Source organism: Clinocottus analis, unplaced genomic scaffold (genome assembly GCF_023055335.1).
Source record: "Clinocottus analis isolate CAN_PGR_092001 unplaced genomic scaffold, fCliAna1.0.p SCAF_8, whole genome shotgun sequence".
In the NCBI taxonomy this organism is placed as follows: Eukaryota; Metazoa; Chordata; class Actinopteri; order Perciformes; family Cottidae; genus Clinocottus; species Clinocottus analis.
In genome coordinates, this window is record NW_027176240.1 from 905799 (window position 1) to 925798 (window position 20000).

Below are 20000 nucleotides of genomic sequence, written 5' to 3' on the forward strand. Positions count from 1 at the left end.
TTTCTTTTTCTCACACGTGATCATTGGGATGAATACACGCAACCTTTTTCATGTTTTTTTGGAGACCGCAGCCGCTCTCCGTCGCCGCAGGACGAAGGATTGGAGGCGAGTCCAAGACATATAAACAGAAAAGCTGTGCGTGTGGCCAAACATTCCTGCGTGGTGAAATATGGAGAGCACCAACCGAGCGGATGGACCCGAATGAGCGCGACCGCGATGCCCAAATAAGGGCGTCGCTGGAGGCCGGGCACGAGGAAGCCTTCATGTCTCTCTCTCTCTTTACGGAGATTTAAAAGTCAAACTTTGCTTGCGTCGCTCCTCTGTTGCTCTTTCTGAGCTTCCGTGCATTATTATGATTTTTGTTATTGCCCATGAAAGGAGTTTTTCTTGAGTCAGACGCTGCCCGGACCCACAGGCAAATGTGTGGTTTGAGATATTGGAGCTGCATAAATAAATTAGACTTTTTTGTGTGTGTGTCTCGAGAACATTGTGTGACACAAAAGCTGAGCACTTTTAATCAGTTTCCCGTTGTTCTTCTTTTCTTTTCACGCTGGAAGCCGCGAAGACTTTTAAGGAATCGCGTAGTAATAGTGCAGTTTGCGGGAAGAAAGTCTTTTATTGAAAGTAAAAGATATAAAATGACGATCGAGCGAGTTTCTTTTTGGGAGCAGCGTCACACATCACTGCAGCTACGACGCACACAAACACACACACACACACGCTTGTGGTGACTCTGGCGAGAAAACCGTTATTTTTCGGTTGGCCTAATTTACAGTAAATTCACATTATCAGACTCACACAGCTGCGAGTATGGACAATACGTTCTGTGTGTGTTTTTTTAGGACTATTAATTTTTTGTGTCACCTTTAATGTGTTAAAAACATCATGTTGAGACATGAAGGGGAGGCTTTATACACAAGAGCTTCTTGTTTGCTTTACCTTTACTTTCACTTGTGCACTTTCACCACATTGCTTCCCCTCTAATAGTCTGTCAATATGTTATAAAGCCTCTTCCGTTTCACAATATGTGCAATTTTCTTTTGCAAAAATTCTACATATTTATAAATATATATATCCTGCAAAACAATTTATGACATATACTTATACGAGAACAAGTAGCAACCAATAGCATCATCATGACATTCAAGCCGCCAATCAAAGGTTTTAGCAACAAAGCAGAGCTGAACTCTAAGCCCGCCCACTTTTTCAGCGGTCCAATCAAATGTGAAGGATTTGTTTTAAATTCCTCTCATCGCTAAATTAGACTCTTTGACGTCTCTTTAAGGTTGAGCCCTTATATCGGCGGGCCGTGGGTTCGAGTCCAGTTTGAAGCTTTTTGCTGCACATCTCTCTCTCTCTCTCTCTTTCTCTCTCTCTCTCTCTAGTCTGCTGTCTGGTTTTCTTTCCATTGCATGTTTTAGATCAGGGTTTATCTTTTTTCATGATTCACAGTTGAGGTTAGAAATGGCACGTCATGGTTAGTAAATGTAGGTTAACGAAACTCTTCACCCACAACCATAAAAAAAACCTTTGCAGCAGCAGCAGCAGTTTTCTAATTCATATGTTCTTGTGTAGCTCAAAGATTTACAGCCTGTGGCTTTGTGCACTGTTCACCTCTTTCTCTTTGTGAAGCAAACGTAGAAGAAAAGCTTTGGACCTCGAAGAAATAATGACGAAAAATGTGTCTGGACTTTTTTAGTACACGTAGCGACAATTATATTAACCATGCTGCTCTCATGCCGCGTTCGTAACTACACGTAGCTACACTGAGCTATATATGTAGCTATAAGTAGCTACACGTAGCTACACTGAGCTATATATGTAGCTATAAGTAGCTACACGTAGCTACACTGAGCTATATATATAGCTATAAGTAGCTACACGTAGCTACACTGAGCTATGTATGTAGCTATAAGTAGCTACACGTAGCTACACTTAGCTATGTATGTAGCTATAAGTAGCTACATGTAGCTACCATGATACTAACCATGCTGCTCTCATGCAACGTTTGTAGCTACACGTAGCATTACGTAGCAACAAGAAAAGGATATAAAAACTGCGATGAAGACCAACGGTCTCTGTGAAAACACCTATTGAGAGAAGCAGAGGAGCCTCAACGGACCAGCATGCACTGCGCCAGACATGCAGCTCTCTCTCTCTCTCTCTCTCTCTCTCTCTCTCTCTCTCTCTCTCTCTCTCTCTCTCTCTCTCTCTCTCTCTCTCTCTCATGTGTAACAGACGACCAACATTCCTGCAGAGTTCTATTCGAAAGGCATTCTGGGAATCGTGGAAAAGAGCCATCGAAGCAGAGCTAAAGCAGATAAAGCAGAAAATGCAAACACTCGGTCCCAAACCAGAATGTCTGGAATGCATCACAGATAAGATCCTGAGGGAAAGGATGCACCTTTGATCCGTTACACCTCGAAGCCTGTTACAGGAAGTGTAAAAACAGAAGTTGTTGCTCAGGTAAAACGATTATTGTGAAGAGTCTCGTTTCGCTTCTTTTTTTTCTCTTAAAGGGCCAGCGTGCAACATTTCAGGGGACTAGAAATCAATTTTCATAGCTCATACATAGAGTTGTAAGTTACTAAATGTATCTGGGAAGGGATGCTACATTTGAAACAAGACCCACTTCGTCCACTTCACCTGCCTTTACTCTCACAGTGAGCTCCACTTCTTTAGTGCAGGTTCTTCATGGCGTGACGGCGTCTGCACCGCCGTACGTTTCTGTGAATCGAGGTGAGGTGAAGGGGGTTTCCTCCTGAACACATCATGGCCGCATCCGGGACGCTTGTGGTTCTCTGTGAAGGTCCCTTCAGTTTGCATATCCCACCCCCTCCTCCACACACACACACACACACACACACACACACACACACACACACAGACACGCACAGAAAAAACGAGAGTGTTGAACGTGTGAAGGTTGAAAATACAGTTCAGTTGAAGGCCAAAATCATCTCCAAGGCCAAAGAGGACAGCTATGAAACTTTGTTGCTTTTTCTCCTCTCTTATATTCATGTGTCACATATTCATGTGTCAAAACAGATACTTTGTAACAGATAATCAGACACACATCAAAGACTTAATGGAACTCTTGTTTCAGCAAAGAGAAACTTTTAGAGAAAAAGCAAATACAGTGTATGAAAATATGTCGACGTGGCAAAAAAAACTGCAAAATATTAAGTTTTAAGATGCATAAAAAGATACAGATATGCATTTATTTGACCTCTGGGTTGTGGGTCGTGACCTCTGGCTGACCTCCTGGTCGCCGCATGGTGAATAAAACCTTTCATTTCTGTGCGCGTGTTCCTACAAACAGTCGTACTCATTCCCCTCTGAGGAAGAGACCAGAGCCATTCAGAATGAAAAGAGGAGGAGGAGGAGGAGGAAGAGGAGGAGGAGGAGGGCCGAGCTTGTGATGACTGTTTACTCGACCCGACTCCGACCGAACACTGACGCCATTCATCCACCGCCAACGCGCCGCACGGCCCGCTGGAAGAACTGGACGCGCTCATATAACGACAGCACAATGTCGAGAACCAGTGACACGACATGAAGCACGTTCTTCTGATGTACATATATATATATATATATATATATATATATATGTATATATATATATATATATATATATATATATATATATATATATATATATATATATGCAGAAATACACAGAGATTTGAGGGACGAAGTAAATTCCTAAACCCTGTCGCAGGTGCATGCTGGGATATGCTCTATTTCACAAGTGAGCCGCAGCAGGTAGAACAACACGCACGCACACACACACACACACACACACACACACACACACACACACACACACACACACACACACACACACACACACACACACACACACACACACACACAGGTGTTCTGCCTGCAGGATGTGGAGGTTCTGTAAACTTTAACCGAAGCGTTCCGAGAACTCAGAAACTACAACGATGGAAAAAAACTTGTGAGGAAACCACAAAACCACGACTTCCATAAATGAAGTGAAAGGAGATTAAATAGAATATTTCTTTATGATATTCTCTCTGAATGAATCACATATATGTTGTGCATAACTTAGACATCGTTAGATTAATACATTAAAAACAAAAAAAAAAAGCAAAATGTTTAGAAAAAGAAGAAAAATGCAAATCATAAAAAATCAAATAATGTTTTAACATTTTGAACGAATGGAAAAAAAAACTACATTAGAATTAATACACATATTATATTATACATACATACAGTAAACACAAAATATACAATAGCAGGAAAATACATTAATACAAACTATAAATAAATATGTACAAGAATGAGAAAAAAACAAAGAAGCAAGAAACATAGATATTGAATAGCATGAATATATTATATTCAATAACTTAAAAAAACACGAAAGGAGGTTTTGTGTACTTTAAATAGTAAAATTTCTCGTTTGCGTCTCGTGGTCAGAGGCTCAAAGAGCAGCAGCGCCGCCGTGTGGACGGAGGGTGTCGGTGGCGCTCACGTGACAGTACATTTCAGATATTTTTTGTCACTCAGATTCCATAAATATGAAGTAAAAATATGGAAGAAAGAAAGAAATGAACTACTCTTTTATTTCCTTGAATTATCATTATATGACAGATAATATATTCAACCTAATAATCCAGTTTAATGATAAAAATACAAAGAAAACGCACATAAAAGCCCCATAATTAGTAGAATAGAAGCCTCTAATATCAACATTCAACACAATGTAGGAACCAGATATTTATGTATATGACTTCCCCTCTACCTGTAGTGTCTCTATATGTTTATATCTTATTATATTTGTAGCAACTAAACATGTTATATTATACCTGTAGGGATTCCTCTAAGGCTGCGGTTCCACAAGTGGAGACTAAACAAGATGCTTTCACTTAAAATAATCCTTCAAATCAAAGAATCTGACAAAAAAAGGATGATTTTTTTAGTTAATTATTGAGTTTAAAGGGTTAAAAAGTAAAAAGCAAAGCTGTGCCGACTGAATGAAAAGCTGTGAGGGAGATGGACGGAGAAGAAATGCAGCGAGACAGAAGACAGATGGAGAGAGGCGGAGCAGCTCCAAGTGGAGGCCTGAAGACGAGTAACCAGTAAACCAGTTATACAACGGGCTGTGGGGCCAGTGGGAAGGGGTTTGTTCACGCATTTATAACCTCATTTATACAACATTTATTCCTTAAAACATGGAGATATTTGTTTTTTTCCATGGCTGTTATCTGATTTATGGAGTGATAAATATTCCAAACCTTTGACTCTAATACACCAACACAATTTAAACAAGTATTTTAAACTGGTCTTTATCCAATTTTCAGATTCAATATGTGGAAATTAGCAGATATTTAGTAAAAATAATGCTTAATTTGCATCTTTAAACATATCTTTTTAGAATTGAAACTTGAAAATGTGGGAGTCTCATGATGATGTATAAATTGATTTTTTTAAATTAAATTATGTATCGGTAGTGTTTGCCTCCTCAGTGTGAATGTACGTCACCTCTAACACATTAAATAAATCCAATAAAAATTGGGCTATTGGGTCTATTGGGGGCCATTGGGTCCATTGGGTCCATTGGGTCCATTGGGGTCCATTGGGGCTATTGGGTCCATTGGGGCTATTGGGTCCATTGGGGTCATTGGGTTCCATTGGGTCCATTAGGGTCCATTGGGGCCATTGAGGCCATTGGGGCCATTGGGGCTATTCGGTCCATTGGGGTCCATTGGGGTCCATTGGGGTCCATTGGGGCCATTGAGGCTATTGGGTCCATTGGGGGTACTGGGGGCCATTGGGGCCATTTGAACCCATTGGGGGCTATCGGGGTCATAGTGGTCCATTGAATTTTCTCACGTACCAAACTAAATATGTCACTTGTATATTAATTATGGTGTCTAATACATCAAAATACAGACGTTTTGGGCTTTTTCTTTCATAAAACAAACTATGATTTACAGTTTTATTTAACAATCACTCAGGTTTTTAACATTTCTAACCGCGGCTATCTTCCATCCTATTCTCTGGAGGTACTGGATGATGTCATCATGTGTACTTTAACTCTTCTGTTGTCTTTTCACTTCTTCATTTTCACCCTTTTTCTTCATAAAAAACAAACAAACGGTTGCAGGGCGCCGCGTACCGGCCCTCGTGCTGTATTTAAGACGAAGAAAAACAGTTAATCTGTAAATCAGATTGGGAGCACCTCCTCAGACGTCTCTCAGGCCCTCGAGTTAAAAGCCAACCCGGACCATCTGGACCATCTGGTCCCACGGCATCCCCACGGCAACCAGGACTCCTCCCGCCGATAAGAGGATGAAGCCGTCGGTCCTGCGAGTGTGTGTCACCGAAAAGGTCTAATCTCAATCTGACTTAACGCTGCGGCGGGTCAGCGCGTTCAGAAGCGAGGAGGCCGAGCCGGTGGGAACGCTTTCCTGCTTTGGTGGAGAACGAGGAGCCGGCGGCCGGCAGCGATGTACCGCTCGACCACCGCGTACGGAGGAGAGGGAGGAGGAGGCCACCAGCACTACTTTGTCCAGGAGGAGGAGGAGGAGGAGGAGGAGGAGGAAGAGGAGGAGGAGGAAGAGGAGGAAGAGGACTGCCCCAGTGAGGTGAGGCGCCACAGACAACCACATATTGACATGGAGACGTTTCATCCAAAGTGGAATAATGTAATATAGACGTTAGCTGCACTGTTGTTTGTTTGCAGAAACATCTGTTTTATAGCTGGAGTTACTTTTTAAAGAGACGCATTTTATTCATGTTCATGCTTCAGACGTCATGAATATGTTTTACTTAACACACGCGTTGAGATAAAGAGGGAAATCCCCAAGTTGAGTTCCTAGCTTCAGATTTTGGCTTTGAAATGCAACCACATGCACCTTGTACTTTATGTATTTTATGTATTTTGTTGTATTATTGTCTCTTTAAGATGTTTACAGAATCAGAAGTGAGTTTATTCACAAGTAGGTTTTCACATACGAGACGTTATGACATAATATAAAGAGCCGGTGTACTGGAACATGAAAAGTATTGCAATAATCTAAAAAATATGACAAATATAAAACAGAAGAAAAATACAATATTAACTATTAAATATATTTAAAGAAGATGCAATGTAATATCTCAGAATAATTCAGAATCACAAACATTTGATTTAATGTATTTCACAAGAAAAACATCGTTAGATTAATAAAACATAAAAAATGCGATAGAAAATATAAAAAAATATACAAATATGTAATTTATATAATATAGAATAATATGTATAAAATATAATATATATACACATATATTTCTTTAAATATTGAAAAATACTATAAAAATATGGACAATAATCAGAAGAAAAACACGACAAATATGAAATAACACAAAAAAAGTTTGTACATGAAACATCAATATTGAAAACTACTTTACAGATATAAAATAAGATTAAAATAAAAAGAGCCGTGTAGTTTATTAAAGTGGCAAAAGTCCTCAGAAACTTCACAAGGTCTTTCAGGAAAAACACACACAGTCTCATTCACGACCTTCACGACCTTTATGACCTTCACGACCTTTATGACCTTTACAACCTTTATGACCTTTATGACCTTCACGACCTCTCAGGACTTTGATCTGGACTCTGAGAGCGGCGAGGACCCGAGAAGAGGCCGTAGCGTCCGCAGGTCTCTGTCGCTGGAGATCTACGGCCTGCAGAGGGCGCCGCACGTCCACTTCTCCAACCGCGAGTACTACCGCCGCCTGGAGGCGCTGAAGAGCGCCCACCTGAGGAACATGGCGGAGCTGGAGGACATGTACATCAGCCAGCAGGGCCGGGAGCGGCGCGAGGAAGACGAGGGAGGAAGGCTGTCAGCCAGGTGGGAGACTTTTTGTATATGTATATGTATATATATATATATATATATATATATATATATATATATATATATATATATATATACATATATATACATATATTTACATATATATATATATATATATATATATATATATATATATATATACATATATATACATATATATATATATATATATATATATATATATATATATATATATATATATATATATATATATATATAAACATTCTTTTGTTTTATTCTTCATATATCCCAATATATATATTCTTTCACGGCATAAAATGTGATTTAATATTGTAGTTTTTTTCCTAAATACATGTTAGATCAGTTTCATGTTGTCACATTAATGCATCTTATTTTTTGTTATTTGCCTTCCACATAATCTTGTAGAGAAATCTTTAGCCACAAGGGGGCGGTGTTGCGTTAAGAGTGAGTCTTCCATGTGAAGTTTTAAAGGTCAAAGTTCACGACCAGCATCAACGAGCTGTGACGTCGTCGTCTCAGAGCTTTTGATGCTGTTTTCAAGTCGATGCTACTTCCTGATTTCTGCCTCCAGCAGCGCCGGCGGCCCGGCCAGGAAACTCCAGAGGATCGACTCCCAGGAGGAGCTGGACCTCCACGACACGTCCAGCGGGTCGGACCTCACGGGGGAGCTGGACCCGGACCCCCCGAGCGGGACCCGCGTGGAGCAGCACCGCGCCCCTGGGAGGTCGGTGAAGTACATCTGCACACGTGGAAAGCAGAGCGGAGGCGGAGAGGCGGTCGACCCTTTTCACCTCCGCAGCCCAGACGGCTCTCCTCTTCCTCCTCCGTCATCATCGTCATCATCGCCGACCCGCGAGCAGTTCCCGCTCCGGCCCGCCCCGGGGAACCCCGGTCCGAAGCCGCGGGGTTCCCCGTCCCGCGCCGCCGGGGTCGGGGTCCGGTCCGGCTTCAGGCCCACGGTGCCCAGACCCTTCCAGATGACGCTGCGGGAGGAGGAGCGGAAGCGGCGCAAGGTGCGCACGCGCTCGGAGATGGAGCTGGAGAACACGCTGCTGCGCCGGCAGCTGGAGGAGCTGCAGGAGTGCCAGAAGAAGTTCCGGGCCTCGCCGGCGCCGGCGCACATACACCGGCCCCTCCACGAGGTGATCAGCCTGCGGCCCGCTCGGCGCCTCGACCGGATCGGCGACGGCGGCGGTGACGCCAGACGTCAGGCGCCCAACGCCGCCGCCGCCGCCGCCGCCGCCGCCGCTCCTCCTCCTCCTCCCCCGCCGCGACCTTTCCACTTCCTGGAGCGGGAGAGGAGGAAGAGGGAGGCCAAGATCCTGGCCGAGCTGGGCCGGCTGCAGGGCCCGCAGGAGGAGGATGAGCGGCGGCGGGCCTTCAGGGCGCGGCCCATGCCCAGCTCCGTGTACGGAACCAAGCACGGAGCGCACGCCAAGACGCCGGAGAGGGAGACCGCAAAGGGGGGCCGGGGCGCTCCGACCCCCGACCACGACCACGACCACGACCACGACCACGACCACGACCACGACCCGGAGCCAGACGCCTGGCCCGGGTCCCCGAGGCCTCGGCGTGGTTCGTCCTCCAAGCCAACGAAGAAGCAGATAAAGTTGTCCATTGAGATGGTGAAGGAGAGGGAGTGGCCCTGCACTGACCTCTGAACACACACACACACACACACACACACACACACACACACACACCCTGACTACATGAGCAACTCAACTTTTTATGGACTTTATTTACTTTATGATGCAACTGAATAGTTGATTACTTAAATAAACATGAGAGCAAAGAAAATGCAGATAGTTTGTGCTGTTTGTCTAAGTTCTTTGAAAAACTTCTTCCTAACAGGACAAGACTTTGTTTTATTGTGATTTTTGCTGCAGATTCTGATTCTTTAGGTCCTAATCTTTCCAAAAAGGTGTCTTATTGACGCTCCAGGAGATATTTTAGAGGAATCTGGCTCATATCATGCTGGATGTTCATAGTTATGATCAAAATATCTTTTAAAGGTGATTTTTTTTTGCAGATATACATTTTTTTCCCAAGACTTTGCTGAACAAATGCATACAATAAACACAAGTATTGGAATTGATTTGGGGTTCCTACGACGACTCAAACACAAAGAAAAGGAGGTCTAGAGACAAAACTGGTTCCACAGTTTTGTCTCCTTATGGGATAATCAGAAGAAAAGTACATTTTGTAGACTTGAATCTTTTTGAATTACACTTTTCATTTAATGTACTTTGAGTTTGTGGATAAAAGCTCATCAGTGAAGAACTGGAACGACACTTATAAAAGCTAAATGTCAAGAAATGAAACAAGGAAGTTGAATGCTGAAGCGTTTTATTTTTGCAGTAAATTTAGGAGCTGGTGTGTGCAGGTTGTCGTGGAGCAGCCTGCTCCACCTGCAGCTCGGCGGATTGGCCGTCGACGCTGATTCAAAGAGTGAAAGCCAACGTCAGGATGTCGCCGATCAGTTTTTCTTTATGCACACAAAGTTATTTAGCGCTGTGCAGACGCTATCGTTCCACAGTCCCCAGTCTGGAATGAAGAAAACAGATTTTACAGACAGACAGAGGGCAACACATTTAGTTCATGAACAAGTTCCACAACGTCTCTTAAATCTCTCTCGCGTGTTATCTCAGGACGGATCTGTTTGTGTGACTGCTTCTTAATGATGCACTTCTGAATTATTCACAATTAAATACTGTTTTTCACATTCAAAAGGGACTTCCATATCATCCGTGTTGCCTCACCTTTGTAATTTAACTCCACGCAGTCCTCTTTTCCTCCATAATTGAACGGTTCAAGAGGAGCCCACTTAGTGTACTTGAACGCTGTTCCATCCGTGAACTTGAACTCGCCCTGAAGGACACAAAAAGAGAGGATCGGTGATGACGTGGGACACGTTCAGGGTCTGTCTGACCTCTGACCTCACTGAGACGTTCAAACGCTCACCTTAGATCTGTGGCCTCCGATCCAAAAGGATACAGGATGTGAAGGACTGTGATTGTAAAAGCTCAGACACATCGCGTAGTTGTTCTCGTCTTCGTTGTGTATGGACATCAGTTCAGCACCCATGCAGTGGCAGCGCTCCTGAAATCAACAGAAATGAAATGTGAGAGAAAGCTTGCGGTTGTGTGTGTGTGTGGTGTGTGTGTGTGTGTTTCATCACCTTTGCCTCGTGGAATGTTTTCTTTTCCGAGACGTACGTCATACAGTGCTTCCCGTTATAATGGACCCAACCGTGAACGGCACATGGTTTTTGAGGTATCTTTGAGCATATTTCCCAAGGAGGAACTGTGGGAACGAGTGCTTTAACCAGCAAGTTTCTCTGGGTTTTTTTTTAGTTCAGTGATATTTTTTTGCTGATAGTTGTGTACTTACCGGAGGCGCTTAGTACCACCACAGAGTTGATGACGCCCAGCAGCAGAAGGACGGCAGTGACCACAGACGGACGCATGACTCAGACCTCGATGACTCTTCACAGCTGGACAGGTGACAGTTTGAATGTGGAAAATGATAAAGGATTAATGTGGTCGAGACAACATGATCACTGGATTACAATCTAGTGATTCATCTTTTTAATTAACACCCTTCCACAGACCCACAAATGGGTCTGTACCTCTTTTTTTTATAACATCCAGCTTAATAATGAACAAGATTTGTCAAAAAATCCCCCCATGAGTTTTTCCAGGTCCATGGTTCAAGGCCTTAACAACATCCCACATACTAATAACACATCTTTTTTTGGAAAGGTTAGGACCTAAGGAATCCAAATCTGCAACAAAAAGCACTGCGAAACAAAGCTTTGACATATTGGGAAGGTGTTTTTGTCAAAGAAAATACAGAAAAATAGAAAATTTCCGCTGCTTTATCTTGCTGTTTCTGACGAGCAACTGAAGCCGTTATCAACGACGAAAACAGTCATTCTCCCTCTCAGAACGCAGAGTTTCTGCCTCTATCTACTAATGAAAGGGACAAACTGACTGACGGAGGCAGCGTTGAACCTGCAACTCACTGTGCTCTGTCAGGTTTACTCACCTCAGATGTGTTCTGGTTACTTGTCGCTCGTCTGTCTGAAGGCCGGGTGGATCTTCCTCTCTCTCTTATACGCAACTCTCGAGCCCTGAGGACGTGTCAATGCTCTGCCTTTGTCCCCAAATGGATCATTTCCATATGATTATTAGAACAAACAGTGGTTAGTATTCGCATATTGCTGAGTGTCAGACTCTCGTGTCGGGTGTGTGAGAACTAAAGTTTGCTGAGTCGAAGTTCTGCTGGATCCCCAGTGACTGATGTCAAAATACCCAAACTGTCACTTTAACCTTCCTCTTGTGTTAGCTTTCTGTTAGCATCTCTTGTGTTATCTTTCTGTTAGCATCTCTTGTGTTATCTTTCTGTTAGTATTGCTTGTGTTATCTTTCTGTTAGCATCTCTTGTGTTATCTTTCTGTTAGCATCTCTTGTGTTATCTTTCTGTTAGCATCTCTTGTGTTATCTTTCTGTTAGCATCTCTTGTGTTATCTTTCTGTTAGCATCTCTTGTGTTATCTTTCTGTTAGCATCTCTTGTGTTATCTTTCTGTTAGCATCTCTTGTGTTATCTTTCTGTTAGTATTGCTTGTGTTAACTCTCTGTTAGCATCTCTTGTGTTATCTTTCTGTTAGCATCTCTTGTGTTATCTTTCTGTTAGTATTGCTTGTGTTATCTTTCTCTTAGCATCTCTTGTGTTATCTTTCTGTTAGCATCTCTTGTGTTAGCTTTCTGTTAGCATCTATTGTGTCTTAAATCAGCTGTAAAATACAGTAATAACAATGATCTATCATCACTGTGTTTCTCATCTCTTGGTTACCTTGTTAGGATTCCTTATCCATGAACATATTGTTGTATGTTTTAATATTTTTGGTGTGGGCCTCTGGGCCTTTTCTTTGTCAGGATACTCAATTTCAATTTAAAGAAATGTTAAAATGAACCTCAAGAAAATCCTATAAATGAATAAAAGCTTGTTGTGTTATTAGAACACATCTCTTCAATACATTTGTTTTATTTATTTTGTCACTTTAATATCATTAACTATAGTAACATCTATGGTCTCACGGGTCAATACGACTCATGTATATATACTTCAAGAAAAAGGCTCCAAAGTATTTTTTACAGCAATAAAACTTTAATACAAACACAAAATGAAAAGCAGAATAAGTCATCACACAACATATAGATTTGCACGGTCAAAAAATCAAACAAAATCAAACAAATCTTATTTTTATACAACACAAAGGTCATCACTTCAACCAGAGCATTTTATAAGTTAGTGAAACAAATTTTTTTGTTTTATTTTGCTGAACTAGAGATTTCTGACAAAGTCAAAAAGCTTTGATGCAATAAACACATTTATGTTGTTCTTTTATGTATTTAAAAACCTAAAACGGGTCGGTGCCGACCCAAAAGTGTCTTTTCAGCAACAACGTTCTCTGATTACACTGCTAACATAAAATAAATAAGTAAAGTTAATGCATTTGTTCAGTTTATTTGCTTGTTTATTTCAGACCTAATTCAGCCTGAACCCAGTTTGGGTCTTTTTTCCAGCTCCCTGACCCAGAAATGACCCTTTTTTGTTTTAATACCGTCCCGAACAAACTTTCTCTTTCTGTGAAGACGATGAAGTCTGTATTTAGTTCACTTCAGGTGAGTGACTTCACCTCTGGCCTGGAACTGTTTAATTAACATTTGAATTCACTCCCTTAACGATTAGAACCACTAAAGAGAGTTTTCCTTTGCTATTCAAATATTTAAAGTTGAAGGGTGTGTGCGCGCATGTGTGTGTGTGTGTGTGTGTGTGATCCGTACTTTGAACATGTTCCCAGCAAAGGTGCTTTAACCCTCGTGTGTGGCGTTCGGGGTCTCTGCGACTTTTTCCTCTCAAAAGAAACATCAAAGGATTAATTTTTTGTTTGGTTCTTGTGGAACCGGTCTTTATTTGCTCACACTCCGTCTCAGCTGCACATCGGTGCCGGCACACATAAAATATGTCTTTGCTTGTGTGGTTTCCTCATCACAACTCGTCAAGATGGCCGAACATATTCTCATATATTCATATTCTGATGATGATGATGATGTAGAGGAAAAGGTTGCCGAATGTGAGGGTCGCATTTATGAAAATTCAGGACAAATGTGACCGATACGTGCTGATTATATTGCTTTTAATTGGGATGATAATTACCTTTGAGTATTTGAACGTTAAATTGTTTGATTGTGCTGACTTTAAAACCCCAGAAACGCAGCGTCCTGGAGACGACGTGAAGCGGGGGAGCGTTCAAAAGTTAATCTCACAACTTAAGTCTGTTGAAGGATATTTACCATCCACACCCTTCAACTGAAAACTCTCTTTGCCGGATCTTATCGTCACCAACTGCCTCTGGCTCTGAATGTCCTTCTGCTATATTGAAGGAGTGAATTAAAATGTTCATTAAATATTTGAACAGTTTCTAAGCCAACTCAACTGAAGTCAATACAGACGCCTTGAATATAGTTTTATGTTTTTATCCGTATGGTGGAATGAATTTATGTTTGACTCCATGGACTGACAAGTGTTGCATGGTTGTGTTGATTGTTTTGGTTTATTATCCTATTTTTATTTTTTACTCATTTACCTGCATGTTTTGTGTGTGTGTGTGTGTGTGTGTGTGTGTGTGTGTGTGTGTGTGTGTGTGTGTGCTTCTTTCCTTGTGGCCTGTCTTTCCCAGACTCATGGATAGTTATATATGAAGTATATAAAAAAATAAATACAGACTTTATTGTCTTAACTAAGACAGAAAGACTCTGTTAGAGACGGTATTAAAACAAAAAAAGATCATTTCTGGGTCAGGGAGCTGAAATAAAGACCCAAACTGAGTGAATCAGGTAAGATAAGATAAGATAAGATAAGATAGTCCTTTATTAGTCCCTCCATGGGGAAACTATGGGATTACAGCAGCCCTTATTCACAGAAATTTAAAGTAGAGATAAGTAATTAATATAAATAAACAGTAGAATAGTAATAAAAACACAATTTAAGTCCTACTGTTTGGCGACGAGTTTTGAGTTCACACGTTTCTTTTTTCAGCTGTCTTACTGTCCTTAAACGTCTTGTTTTGTCTGAAAGACGTCAACGCATATCTTTTTTTTGTTCTTGTCTTATCAGATTCGTACAAATAACTTGTCACCAAGAATGTTTTTTTCTACAACGGATATATAGGCAGGGGGACAAAAAAAAAAAATCGGGTGAGATCGAAGTCTTGGAGCCTCAAAACAGTTGTGCAGATAAGTGAATATTCATTTGTATGAGTCGTTTTTGTGACGTAATTATTACATTCATATTTTGAGATGTGATATCAGTACATAAAATATGAATCCGGATGTTTTGTGAGATCTAATCAAGTTATTTGACGGCACATGTTGTGTCAAAGGGAGAGATGGCAGCTTCAGGAACAGAAGGAAGAAGGAAAGGTGGCAGCCTTCATCCTCCTCTTCATCTTCCTTCTTTTTAATGTTATTTATTTATTTGTAAGTACTTTTCGTGTTTTTATGTTGAAGTTAAAGAATAAAAAAGAGGTGAACAACTTATTGATTGAACACTGATATCAGATCAATAATCAGCACATCGATCATTATAAAAGTCTAAATGTAGTGCAGTAAAATGTACTGAAGACAAAGTACTTCAAGGAAATACAAGTACCTCGAACTGAGTGCAGTAGTACTGAACAGTGGGTACTACAATAGTACATGTTGTTTCTCTCCTGAGCTCCAGGGGCGACGTTCTCTCTTTACACGAAAACACGTGACCGGAAGTAAGTGACCCGGAAGTGACGTTCCTTCATCGTGGTCTCGGGTTCAAGCGCTACCTTCTGTTTGCGATCGGAAAGAGCAGAAAACACTCAGGTGACGTGTATAAAGTACTATATTAATATTACAGTATATTATATTAACTCCTCGGTGACGTTTATTCTCCACGGACTCGAGCGGAAGCGAGCTTTAGCTCCGTTAGCTCGTTAGCTAATTAGCCTCCGTGAGCTAACTGCTAGCTTAGTCCAGAGACCAGGATGGAGGAGGAACCGGACCGCAGGAGCAAAACCAAGAGACCAGCAGCAGGCCCGTCCTCTGGAGGTGTTCAGGTCAGTGTTTGTGTGTACTGTGTGTACTGTTTGTGCTGTGAGAATTGCGTGTACTTTGATGGAGTGAGATAGTACTCTTACTGCCATGTATTTATACCTGTTCCACACAAGAGACAGTACATGTAGTGAGGAGCTGCTGGAAACCAGCACTACACGGACTGATCATCTGCAGACATGATTTGATTAACTAAAGTATTACCAATCAGACCTGGTTGTCTCCTCTCTCTCGTTTCCTGTTTCCTTGTCGTCTCCTCTCTCTCGTTTCCTGTTTCCTTGTCGTCTCCTCCCTCTTGTTTCCTGTTTCCTTGTCTGAAGTTTCTGTCATTCTGGAGTGATTTATGTTTTTGTTCCTTTACAGTTTCTGTGTGAACGTCGCAAAAGTTGTGCAAAACAAAATAATGTATTGATGAGGAAAGTAAAGTCCTCCTCAAGGCCTCAAACCGTGACTTCAGACGTTCGCTCCGTAGGTTTGATACCACCGCTGACTAACCGCTGCTTCATGTTGCAGAAGTAGAATTATAACGTGTTGAACTTAACGGCTGCTCGTAAAGACCCAAACAGGAAGTGAACGCTGCGTCCACGCCATCTTTTCCAGCGCGTGCGTTTCGGCGCCCTCCACACGGCGACACAATGGCGGAGTTTGTAAACGAACGCGGCTTTCGTTGGTGTGTGTGACCTCCTTTGTTTCCGGTGCTCTAAAACGAGCCGATGATGCATCATGGGGGTTTGTTTGCAAAGTGTTTGTTCTCCTCTTGATTTATTTAACAAAACAAGCAAACAAAAGAACACATTTGCTGCTTTTTCTGTTCTGGTAAACAAACAAAAAAACACAGGCCACCCCAATGCATGCTGGTCCTAAACCTGTCATAATTATAACTGCCGTGTTTCCTAAATTATAAACCGATCAACCAACAAACAAAGTATAGCAAACAACAAAAAAGAATGAAACTAAATTAATAAGTATCAAGAGAAAAGGGGGTCTAAAGCTATATGTATATAGTATGCACATATGCCACTGAACCACAGTGACAATCTATCACACTCTTTTGATCTTACATCTACTTTTCGACAAATTAATCAAAAGATTAATTATTAAAATCCCGCCCCCTTGTGGACAGAGCTGGTGATGCATGAGTCAAACTGGAACATGGAGGGTTTTTCTAAATGTTTATGGTTTCAGAAAACTCGCTCCATCATGTCCTCTCAGTGACTCTGTCGCTCTGTCTTTTGCAATAGAAAAAGAGAGGGAAGGGACGTCTTCACCAGAGTGTTCACACTGGAAAGAAACCGTACAGCTGTGACCAATGTGGGGCAGCGTTTGCAGTTCCTAGTAGCCTTAAAGTCCACCAACGCAGTCACACTGGAGAGAAACCATACAGCTGTGATCAATGTGACAAAGAGTTTAACACTAAAAGAGACGTGGAAATCCACAGACGTTGTCACACTGGAGAGAAACCTTACCGGTGTGATCAATGTGGGAAAACGTTTTCTCAGACTTGCAACCTTATAATACACCAACGCATTCATACTAGAGAGAAACCGTACAGCTGTGACCAATGTGGGGAAGCATTTTACGCTAGTGCAGAGCTTTAACAAGGCATCAGTTTGAACAGTTTTTGGATTCCAGCCAACGAGCTGCTTCTTTGTGTGCGCAAATGAAAAAAACAATCCTGTGTTCATACTGAAATCAGAACTTGTGTTAAATGATTTAAGTTGTTTAACACAGAACTTGTTGGATTCAATGTAAAACTAAAAAGATGGCAAAAGTAGAAAAATGGATATTTCCATGACACCATTAGAGAAATGAAACCTTATATAAAATATAGTATTTAGAGCAGAGGAACCAGTTGGAGTCTCAGCACGTTTATTAAACTATTAATATCACATTATCAGTTTGTACTTTTAATATTTTGCACCAGACTTTATTTTTACTGAAGCTGAGAATCTTCTTTACAACCGGTTCAATCTGTCCTTCAGTGTTGTTGTTATTAATATTGTGAGAGTTTGATGACGAACACACTTTTTTACATCTCTGCTGTTGATGATCTTCAGGTTTCAAATATTTGAATTTATTGTTTTGACTTTACGTAATAAAGAAGCTGTTTATAAAGATGCACTTTGTTTTCTTTTTTTCAGTGTCAGTGAAACCTCAAAGATAAAAGAAGCAACTTTGTGTCAATTTAAGGCTTTTTAATGTTTATTATGAAACCAAATCTTGCATTTGAAGTTGAACATTGTAGCAAAGTTTAAAAAACACTGTTTGATCTTTTTTAACGAGACTGAAGGTCCTCATAAGTATAGGAGCCCCAAAAAGTCTGTCTGTCTGTCTCACTGTCTGTCTGTCTCTCTGTCTGTCTGTCTGTCTGTCTGTCTCACTGTCTGTCTGTCTCACTGTCTGTCTGTCTCACTGTCTGTCTGTCTGTCTGTCTGTCTCAGGGTTGCTGTTGCTGCATCTCCCTCCAGCTCTTCCACAGCAGCAGGTCTCGACTCTTCCCCAGAGCAACGACGCAACGAGGCAACTTCCACCCGTGCAACTGACCCACGCCGTCGTTAGGGCCCATCGCCAGCAACATGGTGGAGTTACCTAGCAACAATCACACACGCAACCAGCAACACAGTCAGTCGACCAGCAACTAAAAACACAAATGGGCAATTAAAGGAAACTAAAATCAGATGGCAACTAAAAACAGACGAGCAACTAAAAACAGATGGGCAATTCAAAACACAGATAGGCAACTAAACACAGCCGGGCAACTGAAAACAGACAGCAACTAGACAGACAGGTGTGTGTACCTGAGCGGTAAGAGGTCAGCGGCTTCCCGCTCAGCATGTTGCTGATGTTGGTCGCTACCACGGCGGCGTGCAGACCCGCGTTGTACGCCGTCTTGGGCTCCTTGACGTCGACGCAGTCGCCGACAGCGAAGACGTTGCTGAACCCTCGAACCTGCAGGTGGTCGTTCACCTGCAGAGCGCCGCCTTCTGCCAGGCAGCCGGCTGTCAACGGCAACGCGACACGGATCAATCAACCGATCGGTTCCCATTGAAGAACCTGCACTGGATCCTGAGAGGACGTCTCACTCTGATCCGTATTGACAGACAAGAACCTGCTCTGGATCCTGAGAGGACGTCTCACTCTGATCCGTATTGACAGACAGAAGAATGAACATGCGCTGCCCTCTAGTGGCTGCATTGTTTTGTATATAATTGTATATATTATTATTATTATTATTATTATTATTATTATAAATCATTAGTTAAAGTGCAGCTGAAAACATCAGTTAAAGTAGTTCTGTCTGTGTGTGTGTGTGTGTGTGTTTACACATATGTATGTGTATATACGGGTGTGTATATTCGTGTGTGTATATACATACGTTGCGTATGTATAGACACGTGTCTATACATATACACGTGTCTATACATACATATCTGTGTGTGTATAAGTATATACATGTGTATGTATGTACATGCACATGTGTGTATATATACTGTACATATATATGTGCTTATGTACGCGTGTGTGTATACAAATATGTATGTGTTTATACGTGTGTGTATATACGTCTGTGTGTTTATGTACATGTGTGTGTCTAGAGACACACATTTGTGTGTGTATATACATATACATGTGTGTATATACACTGTACATTTATATGTGCTTACGTGTATGTGTGTGTGTGTGTGTGTGTGTGTGTGTGTGTGTGTGTGTGTGTGTGTGTGTGTGTGCGTGTGCGCGCTCACAGAAGCTGGGTCCGTAGGCAGCAGAGTTGACCTTGAGTCCGGTGCAGCAGAGGATCAGGTCTGTGGTCAGCTGACTTCCTCTCTCCGTGGTCACCAGGCGGTCCTTCTGGGTCACGTTGAACTGCAGCGCCGACAGGTCGGCCACCTTCTCACCTGAAACACACGGCAGGTTCAGAACCCCCGACTGGACCCGGTCAGAACCCAAACCCCCCGGCCTGCAGGTGCGCGTCAGGCGCAGTACCCAGCAGCAGCT

General features: G+C 41.9%; 2 protein-coding genes across 3 annotated transcripts in view; both read right to left on the minus strand.

Moving 5' to 3' along the window:
• Nucleotides 1-10185: 10185 nt before the first annotated feature.
• On the minus strand, nt 10186-11972 carry LOC137779488 (C-type isolectin Sp-CL4-like). The gene is made up of 6 exons (XM_068567281.1): nt 11904-11972; nt 11247-11349; nt 11035-11159; nt 10818-10955; nt 10616-10724; nt 10186-10400 (listed from the first exon to the last, which is right to left on the minus strand). The coding sequence occupies exons 2-6, from the start codon at nt 11320-11322 to the stop codon at nt 10333-10335; spliced, it is 516 nt and encodes a 171-aa protein (XP_068423382.1). The 5' UTR covers nt 11323-11349; nt 11904-11972; the 3' UTR covers nt 10186-10332.
• A 6227-nt stretch (nt 11973-18199) lies between these two features.
• The window catches only part of aifm2 (AIF family member 2), a 5349-nt gene continuing 3548 nt past the window's right edge, over nt 18200-20000 (minus strand). For both annotated transcript variants that reach the window (XM_068567267.1, XM_068567268.1), the window contains exons 7-10: nt 19989-20000; nt 19748-19900; nt 18803-19003; nt 18200-18593 (exon numbers count right to left, since the gene is read on the minus strand). The exon at nt 19989-20000 is cut by the window's right edge and continues 97 nt beyond it. In XM_068567267.1, coding sequence (XP_068423368.1) covers nt 18442-18593; nt 18803-19003; nt 19748-19900; nt 19989-20000 — 518 coding nt within the window. In that variant the 3' untranslated portion in view covers nt 18200-18441. The remainder of the gene's footprint in view (nt 18594-18802; nt 19004-19747; nt 19901-19988) is intronic.